The following is a 12,131-nucleotide window of genomic DNA, read 5'->3' on the forward strand; positions in this document are numbered from 1 at the left end:
ATCAGAGAGTTTTTCTTCTCATGGGCTGACACCCTGAACCCCAATTTCCACCTGCTGTTCATCTGATATGGCAGAGAATCAATGATCCTTTGGATAGTAATGGGAGCCAGGCATGGTGGTGTACATCTTTAATTTTAGCATTGATGAGACAGAGGCACATGGCCCTCAGTGAGTTCAAGACCAGAATGGTATATGTAAAGAGTTACAGGCCAGTGAGGGCCATATTAATAATAATATAAAATAAAATAAATAAAAATGGGATATGCACAGGCTGTATCTCATTTTCATTTTAGTTCTTATTTATCTGGTGACTAATGAAAATTAAATTATTCCTTATACTAGATCATTCCTTTATTAAACTTATGAAGTTTCTTAGAAAATTTAACAAATTTCAATTAAAAGTACATTTTCTATGTTTAATTTATTTATTTAGAACAACTAACAGTGGGTGAAAAATTTTAAGACACTAGATGAATACATGTTGGATGATTTCTCTTTGCTTCCTATTAAGCTATATACACACACAGAAATGAAAATGCTTATATTAAAATTTATAGGATTCACTTTATGTAAAACATTAAGAAAAAACATTACATAATATTTTCCACAACCTTTGTAGGGCACATTTTACATCTTTGTTCCTTAGACTATAGATCAAGGGATTCAACATGGGGATAACCAGAGTATAAAAGATGGATGCCACCTTATCAGTGTCAAAGGAGTGACTTGACTTGGGCTGCACATACATAAATATCAAAGTCCCATAGAAGACGATGACCACGGTCAAGTGGGACCCACAGGTAGACAAAGCTTTCTGCCTTCCTTCAGCTGAATTCATCCTAAAAATGGCTATAAGAATGAGTAGGTAAGAAAATAGGAGGACCACTAGAGAGGAAACCAAATTAAACCCTGCTGAAATCAAAATTATAATTTCAATTTCATGTGTATTTGAGCAGAGCAATGATATTAAAGGGAGACTATCACAGAAATGACTAATGATCCTGTAGCCACAAAAGGGCAGAGCAAAAATTTTTATAGTGATTAGAAGAGAAATAATGACACTATAGAAATAAGGAACTGCCACTAGCATCCAACAGACCCTCTGTGACATGATGACAGTGTAGAGCAGAGGCTTACAGATGGCCACATAGCGGTCATAGGACATTGCAGACAGAATAAAAAGTTCACAAATGATGAACACAAGAAAGAAAGTTAGCTGTGTTGCACAAAGATGATTAGTGATTGTATTTTCATCCACGACAAAATTTACCAGCATTTTGGGTCCAACAGCTGTAGAATAACCAAGATCAGTGATAGCCAGGTGTCTGAGAAAGAAGTACATGGGTGTTTGCAGCCGGGGATCCACCATGGTGAGGATGATCATGCCCATGTTGCCCACCAGTGAGATCAGATAGATGATGAGGAACAATCCGAACAATGGGGCCTGCAGCTCAGGACGGTCATTGATGCCCAGCAGGATGAATTCAGTCACCACTGTGAGGTTGGATGTCTCCATCTGGCCTTATAGCTAACTGATGTTCTGGATTGATACATCAGTCCACCCAATAACTTTTCTGCATTATCTTCTGGGAAAATCTGTAACAAATGTAAATTAGACACCTCTGAAATTTCCAATTATGTTATTTGCAAATGAAAATATCTTTACTATAAAAATTTTAACTAGAATTTAAGTTTTCAGTTAAGTTTTATTTAAATAATGCAGTACTAACTCAGGGCATAATTGCATTGTTTTTGTCAGAAGTGAGACAAGATATAAATAGAAAATGACATTTAATAGTAGAGTCAATGTTATGAATTTTGTAGTTTCATATATAATTATTATTGTACTATTTAAAAGTTTTCAGTTAGTTGTTTTTATAAAGTCAATGTTATAGTGAGTCTTATACATTGCTTTTAGTAATATGATTAAATAATTATTTTGATGTTATAAAAATAGCAAACCTCAAATTTATAAAGCATGTAGGAACTATTATGAAAAGAAAAGTACCATGAAGCCTTTATTCCAGAATGCGTTGTAACCTGAATACACTGGATAAATGTTGGACAGTGTCTGAATGAGGAAACAGAGCAGTGGCTGGAGTGATAGCTCAGCAATTAGGAGCAACCGCTGACCCTGTAGAGGATCCAGGTCTCACTCACAGCCCCCGTGTGGCAGCTTACTTAACTCCTATTGCCAGGTTCCTTATGCTCTCTTTTTGCCTCTGAAGGCACCAGGCATGCACATGGTGCACATCCATCAATGCAGCCAATTATTTAGCTATATATACATAATAAATAAATAAATAAATAAAATTTAAAATAAGAAAACAGATCATAGGGTCAGAGTAAACATCAGAGTGGATATTAAGTGTCTTTGTGTGGAAATAAAAGTCTGTTATATTTTGATTTTTAATAATTGTGTCTTGACTAGAAAAGTTTAGAAAAATGTGTATAAGACACACCCATACATAATGTGCATAATATTTATACATAAATATTTTCAGTGCTAGATCTTGTTATAATCCTAACAAAGGGTTATTTTGGCAAAAATGCTTGTTTCTAAAGCTCATTATACTTATGATATATAAACAGCATGTCCTTGAAAGTCTTCTGAAAGGAGGAAGGCATATATCTACAAACTAGTCTCCTATTTTAAAGCTTTTGTGAGTACCAACACTGCCTTAAGAGACAAATGAGTCCTACACAGATATGATAATTGTTAATAAAAATGGTAGAGAAAAGTCTCTAAATTAACTGTGATGAAAATAAAATCATATACTTTGTTACATTAAACATACAGCTCATTAATTATGACATGCAAGTACATTAATTGAAATATTGCTTATGATGTTGAGACCTCATTATGTCTTACCAGCTTCCCAGAATATGTCTTCCTCACATGAGAAGTACAGAAATTTAAATCAGATGAAATTATCAGATAGCTACAGTAAATGTTAAAAACCATAAATTTATTCTTATTTTTCTTCATCTTTTTTCTACAATCACCAAATACTATAAAGCATAATGTGTGTTGTCAATAAAACTTTTCTATGTATCAGATAATGAAAAGACATTCTTTTAGAGTCCTATGAAAAGGAACATAATTTTCTTATAATGTTGTCTATTTTTTTAGATTTCTTTTTCCTGGAGCCTGTCAGATTCCACTAGAATGGAAGAACATTCTGGACATTGCATCACGAACATACGTCTGAGTACTTCAATACATTTATTTTCATAATCATGTTCTTTATGGGGAAACGTGAGAATTCCCATTTTACTTTTAAATGTACAGTGGAATAATTGAATTTGTACATACACTTAAATAATATTTGAAGCCTGGATTGTTTTTCAAAAGATCAAAAAGAAAATCTAAGGAAATCCAATGTCTAAGTATTTGGACTTTCAAAAGAAAGCTTGGATCTCTGTAGCTGTGTGATTCTGCCGTTAAAAATACTAACAAAGTATCTTTTCAGCAGAGCTTCATTGGGTCTGTTTCTTTTCTGTTAGAGATAAAGTTAGCTATATAAAACTTAATCATTGAAAGCAATATCATGATTTTTAAAAGACTCTTATGGGCATATAGCTTGTTCACCCATACTATAATATGAAATTATAAATGTAATAAATAAATAAATAAAATAAAAATGTAATAAATAAAATGTGGGGAGCTATTTATATGCAGGCATTGCAGAGTGATAGAAAGCACTGCAGGAATCTTTGAAAGAATTGTGAATGTATCTAGTATACATCCTCATAGAAACATTCTGCTTATTACCTACAACGACATCTATGAAGTTTCTGTTTGGTTCCGGCATGTCATCCTTACACTACTTAGAACAATTTATGAATTTATGTATTCTAATCTTTGGAGACTTGATGCTTACTAAAGAAATGCCATGCAATTAGTTGCATGTCCCTAAAGTATATGAGTTTGAAAATACTTAGGTTTTGCTTACTGATTGTTAGTCAGGAACATTAATTACAGGTGATTCATTTAAGGGTCTTCAGCAAATAGGATTCAAACTAACTATCTCCCTATGTGTCTCTCTATCCCTCTGAGTCTCTGCCTCTACGTGCATTTCTCTATGTGTGTGTGTCATATGGAAACTAAGAAATTCCCCAGAATGACTGTGAAATACAAGTGGGTCTAGTCTTAGACTAAAGGCTTAAAAACCCTGATGGCCACAGCTTCATGGCAGGCCAAGTGGTTCCACTGTAATTGTGTGTGTGTGTGTGTGTGTGTGTGTAAGACATATACATCATTTTATTATAAATATAGTTACATTTGTTTCCCTCTTTCTCTTTCCTCCCTCCAGTTTTCCTATGAACTCCTCCCTTGTTCCTGTTCAAATTCATAGACTTTATTTTTAATTGTTTTTACAAGTACACACACACACACACATTCCTAAGTATGTAAAAATATATATATTTCCATATGTGTGTCTATCTGTCTGTCTGTCTGTCTGTCTCTCGCTTTGTGTGTGTATATGTGTGTATGTGTGTGTGTGTGTGTGTGTGTGTGTGTGTGTGTGTGTAAATACAACTTGCTCAGCCCAAATAACGTTACTTGTATGCATGTGTTTTAAGGGCTGGCCACTTGTTATCGGGTCACCAGTTTGGGAGGTCTATCGTGTAAAGACTGCGTCTCCTCCTCTCAGAATTCCTCAGTTGCCTGTAGCTCCATGTCCATGGTTGAGGCCATAATAGATTTCCCTATGTCTATTTATTCTTTACATGGACTCATCAATAGACCTTTTCAAGCACTAGTAGAAATAACAGTCATTGACTATTGGGGTATTCTTTAGGTCTGTCAAATTCATACATAAAATTAGACATTACAGTCAAACTATTAATAACTGGAAATTATATCCACCTCCTTAAATCATATTTTCATTACAAATGAAGATTTTATAAGGTCATAATTCTGGCTCTTGTAATTCAGCCATCCCATGTACAAATGGAAACACACTGACTCCTTTTACAGTTGAAAAAGAAGGCCTTAAGTGATGTGTCCTCTGCTGATATTCAGTACACAAGACTAGTTAATGAACTAAAATTCACACTGGGACATTTCATTTTATTTCTTCTCATTTGATCTTTGAAATTTTATAGAGGCAAAGAGAGTGCCTCATAAAAAAATCCACATATTTAGATCTTACTTATTTCTCTATTTAACTGCACTATATCATTTAATTGGAAAATCAGTACATTTACATTTCAGGAACCTCATAATAGGTAATGTCTAACTAAATAAATATTGTCATATTTTCTAAATTTTTATTATTATTTTATTATATTTTTTTCTTTATAGGCTACTCTAATAATATCTTTGGATTTGTTGGTTGTCTAGAATGTAGTTATGGGTTCTGCAGATTTATTAATGTGGCAGTTTTAAGATCTCTTTCAAGATCCATAAGTTCACCTTCACTGGATAGCTGGTCAAATCTCAGTACCAGGCATGATTTTCCTCTTGTTCAGTGAATTTTAAGTCCCATTAGAGAGCTGTTGGTTACTGTCAAAGTGTGCAGACTATTATTGCACTCTTAGGGTTATCGTTCCATGCTGTTCGTTGTTGTGGCTCGTAAGCATCATAGCTGGGTATGACTTTTGTTGATTTCCCACTTTGAAAGCTTGCATGGTGTCTTCTGATGAAAGCTAGTCATCAGATCGGAAGCATTCAGGTCAGTTCCAGCTCAGGGGCCTCTGGATGTGAGTCCATGTTGTCTTCAGCACTTTCACCACTAGGGGACAACAAAGGGCAATAGGAATATGCTTCCTGTTTTGGGAGTCTGTAGACATCTCTGATCAAAAACTAAAAGGCAGAGATTGATCCTCCTCCTTTTAGTTTTTGATCAGAGATGTCTAGGGCAAGGGGCGAGGGAAAGAGAGCTTGGGGGCAGCGGGAGATCCCAGCTGGATCAAGAACAGAGAGGGAGAACAAGGAATAGGAGACCATGGTAAATGAAGACCACATGAGAATAGAAAGAAGCAAAGTGCTAAAGAGGCCCACAGAAATCCACAAAGATACCCCCACAATAGACTGCTGGCAATGGTCAAGAGACAGCCCAAACTGACCTACTCTGGTGATGGGATGGCCAAACACCCTAATTGTCATGCTAGAAACCCCATCCAATGACTGAGGGATCTGGATGCAAAGATCCACGGCTAGGCCCCGGGTGGATCTCTGGGAGTCCAATTAGCGAGAATGAGGAGGGTTTAAATGAGCGAGAATTGTTGAGACCAAGGTTGGATAAAGCACAGGGACAAATAGCCAAACCAATGGAAACACATGAACTATGAACCAATGGCTGAGGGGTCCCCAATTGGATCAGGCCCTCTGAATGGGTGAGACAGTTGATTGGCTTGATCTGTTTGGGAGGCATCCAGGCAGTGGGACTGGGTCCTGTGCTCATTGCATGAGTTGGCTTTTTGAAAACTGGGGCCTATGCAGGGTCACTTGGCTCGGCCTGGGAGGAGGGGACTGGACCTACCTGGACTGAGTCCACCAGGTTGATCTCAGTCCTCGGGGGAGGCTTTGCCCTGGAGGAGGTGGGAATGGGGGGTGGGATGGAGGGAAGGTGAGGGGGGCAGGAGTGGGGAGAACAAGGGAATCCGTGGCTGATATGTAGAACTGAATTGTATTGTAAAATAAAATTTAAAAAAAAAAGTAAAAGAAAACCTAAAAGGAGGGCTATTTAAGCCTGCTATTGGATTTTTGTTACTGGTATTTGGCTCTTGGGAAGAATACCATCAATCCAGATGGGAAATTTTCATTTATATATACATTTGTGCATATTATAGGTTTTAAGACAAATAGTCGTATAATTCCTTATGACTTTTTTTTTTATGGACTTTTTTTTTTAATTTTTATTTTGCAATACAATTAAGTTCTACATACAGGCACAGATTCCCTTGTTCTCCCCCCTCCCGCCCCCTCACCATCCCCCCAGCCCGCCTCCCATTCCAATCTCCTCCAGGGCAAAGCCTTCCCCACAGACTGAGATCAACCTGGTGGACTCAGTCCAGGTAGGTCCAGTCCCCTCCTCCCAGGCCGAGCCAAGCGACCCTGCATAGGCCCCAGGTTTCAAACAGCCGACTCATGCAATGAGCACAGGACCCAGTGCCAGTGCCTGGATGCCTCCCAAACAGATCAGGCCAATCAACTGTCTCACCCACTCAGAGGGCCTGATCCAGTTGGTGACCCCTCAGCCATTGGTTCATATTTCATGTGTTTCTGTTTGTTTGACTATTTGTCTCTGTGCTTTATCCAACCTTGGTCTCAACAATTCTCTCTCATATAAACCCTCCTCATTCTCGCTAATTGGACTCCCAGAGATCCACCTCTCTTATGACTTTTTATTAAGACAGCTTTACTGTTATTTTACCATGTCTCTCATCCCTCTGTAGTTATCTCTTTCTTCCCTCTATAATTAGAACCCCTCTCTCCTTTTCCGATTTCCCTATCAGATCATGAGTACTCTTCTATTCTTATCTTTAGTCTTTGCCTATCCTAACACTGACATGGTCCCTTTTTAGTTTCTGGTGAGGGACTTTGTATCACATCTGAATACTTGGAGCTAGTAACCACAGATGAGAGAGAACATGCAACACTTGTCTTTCTGGGTCTAGGTTACTTCACTAAGTATGATCTTGTCTTGTTTGGCTTGATCATTTCTATTGTCCATCAATTTACCTGTAATGTTCATGATTTCATTTTTCTTTGCACTTGAATAATATTCCATAGAATATTTATACCACATCTTCATTGTCTATTCATCAGCTAAAGAACATTTGGGTTGTTTCCATTTCCTAGCTTTTGTGAATAGAGCAGCATGAACCTGGCTAAGCAAGTATCTCTGGAGTAGGCTGTTGAATCCTTTGTGCATATGTCAAAGAGTGGCATAGCTGGGATATATAGCTTTATGTTATATTCCATAACTATAGTAACTAAAAGACAGAGTACTGACATAAAAACGGACACGTAAATATTGGAAGAAAATTGGAGGGCCAAACCTGAGTACAAGTCACTTCAGCCATTTAATATTTGACAAAGATGACAACAACAACAATAACAATAAAAACTGTAAAAAAGAAAGTGTCTCCATCATAACAGTGCTGGGGACATGTATATCCACAGGGAAAAGAATGAAATTATACTCATATCTATCTCCTTCCACAAAGACTAACTCCAAATGGATCAAAGACCTAAATGTGAAATCCTGACACTGAAACTTTAAGAGGAAACTCAGGGAGTACCATAGGGTATATAGGTATAGGAAAGGACTTCATGAATGGGACTTCATTTGCTCAAAATGAAAGCCAACAATTGACAAGTGGGAAATCATAAAACTAAGAAGCTTCTGTAGTGTCATAGGTGAAGAGGAAGGCTTTAGAATGAGCAAAAATCTTTATCAGCTATACATCGTGCAGGAGGTTAATATTCAGATCATAGGAAGAACTATAACAAGCAAACTAATAGTCAAAAATCCAAATGTCTCATTCAAAAATGTCCCTGGGGTCTCAACAAAGAGTACTAAAAAGAAGAAAAAGTTGACTGAAAAATATTTTTAAAAAGTGTTCATCATCCCTACCAATTAGTGAAGTGTAAATCAAAACAGCTTTGAGATTAACAGATCAAGCAATGACAGATTTTGGAAAACATGTTGGGAAAAGGGAATCCTCCTTCACTCTTGGTACAATTGGGAATTCTTCTAACCACTCTATAAGTCAGTGTGGGGAATTTCAAAAAAGCCAAAAATAATTCTCATACTATGAAATATAGACACGTTATTTTTGACTAAATCAAATGCTACACTGACTGAGCCATTAAACATGCTGCTATGTTAAAGATTAATAACTTGCTAAGGCAGTCAGTAAAGGTGAAAACACAGATGACAGAACATGAGGACCTTAGTTTTCCTGTGTGGAATGTGGCTATTTGAGAACAGTCAGATGTCTGCACTCCCTGCCCTACTAATAAGAGTGATTATAAATAACATCATAGACAACTATTAAAGTTAAAGGAGGAGAAATGTGAAAAATACAGTTAGATAGACACAAGGACATTGATTATTTTATTAGAATAATTTAAAAAATACAGGATCACGTCCTCACATGTCACACAGTACAATGATTCTATTTATCTGCAGTTTTGGTCAATTGCACACACAAAAATATTGCATCAGTAATTGTATGTATAACTCATCTCTTTCTTAAGGAAGTATTTTGCTTTTCTGTTCCTGATTATAATGATTTGATTGTGACAATACATGGCATGGAAATTCTAAACATGTGTAGAGGCCTCATGGGCTTGCTCCTCTTTATAAGTCTCATAAATGAAAGAGTGATATCCATGTGATGACTTGCTAGAATCACTTTGCTCTTTAACTTTAAGAAAAAGTATTGGGCAATGTTTCCATGTCCTTTGTAGGGAATATTTTACATCTTAGTTTCTCACATAATAGATCAAGGCATTCAACATGGGGATGCCAGGGTACAAAACAAAGAAGTTACTTTGTTATTGCATAGGAATGATGAGATTGTGGCCGCAGACACATAAATATCAAACTTCCATAGGAGACATCCAGGACTGTGAAGAGGGACCCACTTGTTGAGAGTTTTTTAGATTCCACGTGTAAAAAAGTCAGAGATTATTCTTTGTCTCCTTCTTTTTCTTTTCTTAAGTCTCAAGGATAGAAATAATTATCCTTGCTCCTCTTGTCTTTCATCATCTAAAATTTCTAGCAGAACATTATATGATCTCATGTGATTGTGTATATAGACATGCTTTATATTTTACAATATTAGGAATTAGAGCACTAGATATAAAATGTACGTGAAGGGATCATGTTTTTTAGCTTAAATGAATTTATTTGAAGGGAACAAGAAGCAAGATATATGGCATGATTTGTGGAAATGAAATCCAACTAAAACTTTACATTATAAAACCTACAAATATATAAGTCATACGAAAGTGATCACTATGAATTAATCAATAATTAGTTTTCTGTATATCCATACTTATCACATAGAATCTTGGCCATTTGAAAAGACAGCATTACCCAGCTAAAGGAATATTAGGTATGCTACATATAAACTACCATGTATTTTCTTTTTACTATATCCTATCCTTTTACAATTTAAGTAGAATATTCACACACATTTTACATTTTCTATGAATGGCCTGCTTCACCTCTTTGTTCCTCAAACTGTAGATCATGGGATTCAGCATGGGTATAACCAGTGTATAGAACACAGAGGCCATTTGACCAGTTTCAAATGAGTGATTGGACTTTGGTTGTGCATACATAAAAAATAGAGTCCCATAGAATATTACTATCACTGTCAGATGGGAGCCACAGGTAGAAAAGGCCTTGTGCCTGCCCTCTGAAGAGTTCATCCTGAAAATTGCTACAAGGATCAGGATGTAGGATATGGAGATCACCAGAAGAGAAGAAACCAAATTAAAAGTTGCAAAGATTAAAATTATCAGCTTAATTTCACGTGTGTCTGAGCACAGCAATGATATCAGTGGCAGACTGTCACAGTAGAAATGTCTGATGATATTATGGCCACAAAATGATGAAATGAAAATCTTGATAACTGTCAATAAAGATATAAAAATACTATAGAGGTAAGGTATTGCCACCAGCACATGGCACAATCTTTGTGACATGATAATTGTGTACAATAATGGATGGCAGATGGCTACATAGCGGTCATAAGCCATAGCTGACAGAACAAAAACTTCAGTAGTGATAAACACACTGAAGAAGGTCAGCTGGATTGAGCACCAATGATAGGAAATTGTAGGTTGATCAACAACGAAGTTTATTAACATTTTGGGCCCCACAGCAGTTGAATAGCCAAGGTCAGTGAAAGACAGCTGTCTAAGGAAGAAGTACATAGGTGTCTGAAGCCTGGAGTCTATTTTGGTGAGGATGATCAAGCCCAAATTACCCACCACAGAGATCATGTATACGATGAGGAAAAGTCCAAATAAGGGGGCATCCAGCTCAGGGAGAACTGTGATTCCAGTTAGAATGAAGTACTTGAAAACTGTAAGATTGTATGTATCCATGTAGACTACTCAGGAAACCTATGCTGGTAAGAAATATAAAGACAATAATTAGATTATATATTAGATCCCAACAGTAACAACTTAATATTTTGTGTGTATATTCAATATATGTTATACTATAAAGCACGAATATACATTTTATATTGTGTTTATATATTAATGCATATACGTAAGATTACAAAATAAAGTATGAGTTAACTGGTACTATCTGAAATAGTTAGTGAAGCACTGGATCTTAAATATAATTAGTATTTTAATTGTTATTTCCAGTGTGGATGACATAAGTGAAAGAGAAGCATGAGCAATGCCCCCTAATTAAATTCTACCAAGCATCTAACAAACAAAACACTCGTACTCATGATGTTCTTCAATTAATAAAAGGTATCAAACACCCTTGCTATTCATGGAGCCTCAATTACCTTGTTATCAAACTTCCATAGTTAAATCTACTATAAGATAAGAAAACTAAATGCATCCCTTATGAATAGGAGTAAAAATTATGAGTAAATTATAAAACCCAGAAGTAACTATGAAAGATTAAACTTTAAAACCAACTGTGCAGGTTATAGTTAGGAATATTTGTGTATATACATACATGCATTCATCATCAATTGAAAGAAATGGAGGCCATGACTTAAAAGAAAGCAAAGGGGGCCATAAGGGAAGGTTTGGAAAGGAGAGCAGGGTGGGGGGGAGACTGCACAATACTTTAAGACAATTACCAGATCATTATAAGATAAACCATTGGAAAATTATAAATTAGAAAGAAAGGCATAAAATAGCTGTATTCACAGATAACATGATTTTGTTGTTGTTGTTGTTCTTTAGGAAATTTTAAGCAGTCCATGTTGGTCATTTTTCTTGTTTCTGTGTTCAAAGATTTGACAAGAAACTTAATGTTGGCAGATTTATTATCACTAACCAGTTGGTTGAGGGGATACAGTGTACTATATTGGGGTAGGGATGTTAGCCAGATTGGATTGTGGCAGAGGAATTTGAGACTTCTTGCTCATATGACAGTCAATAAGGTAACAGTGAGCACACTCCAGAG

General features: G+C 36.2%; 2 protein-coding genes across 2 annotated transcripts; both read right to left on the reverse strand.

Moving 5' to 3' along the window:
• Positions 1-577: 577 nt before the first annotated feature.
• Positions 578-1,516, reverse strand: LOC131908230 (olfactory receptor 8K3-like). The gene has a single exon (XM_059259279.1). It carries the CDS (start codon positions 1,514-1,516, stop codon positions 578-580), a length of 939 nt encoding a protein of 312 aa, XP_059115262.1.
• Positions 1,517-10,132: 8,616 nt separating this feature from the next.
• On the reverse strand, positions 10,133-11,080 carry LOC131908231 (olfactory receptor 8K3-like). Its single transcript, XM_059259280.1, has one exon. It carries the CDS (start codon positions 11,078-11,080, stop codon positions 10,133-10,135), a length of 948 nt encoding a protein of 315 aa, XP_059115263.1.
• Positions 11,081-12,131: the final 1,051 nt, after the last annotated feature.

This window comes from Peromyscus eremicus, chromosome 4 (assembly GCF_949786415.1).
Source record: "Peromyscus eremicus chromosome 4, PerEre_H2_v1, whole genome shotgun sequence".
NCBI classification, from domain to species: Eukaryota; Metazoa; Chordata; class Mammalia; order Rodentia; family Cricetidae; genus Peromyscus; species Peromyscus eremicus.

What these genes read in the sequence shown, in the direction of transcription:
- LOC131908230 (XM_059259279.1), bottom strand. Translation starts at nt 1,516, where the DNA reads ATGGAGACATCCAACCTCACAGTGGTGACTGAATTCATCCTGCTGGGC.
- LOC131908231 (XM_059259280.1), bottom strand. Translation starts at nt 11,080, where the DNA reads ATGGATACATACAATCTTACAGTTTTCAAGTACTTCATTCTAACTGGA.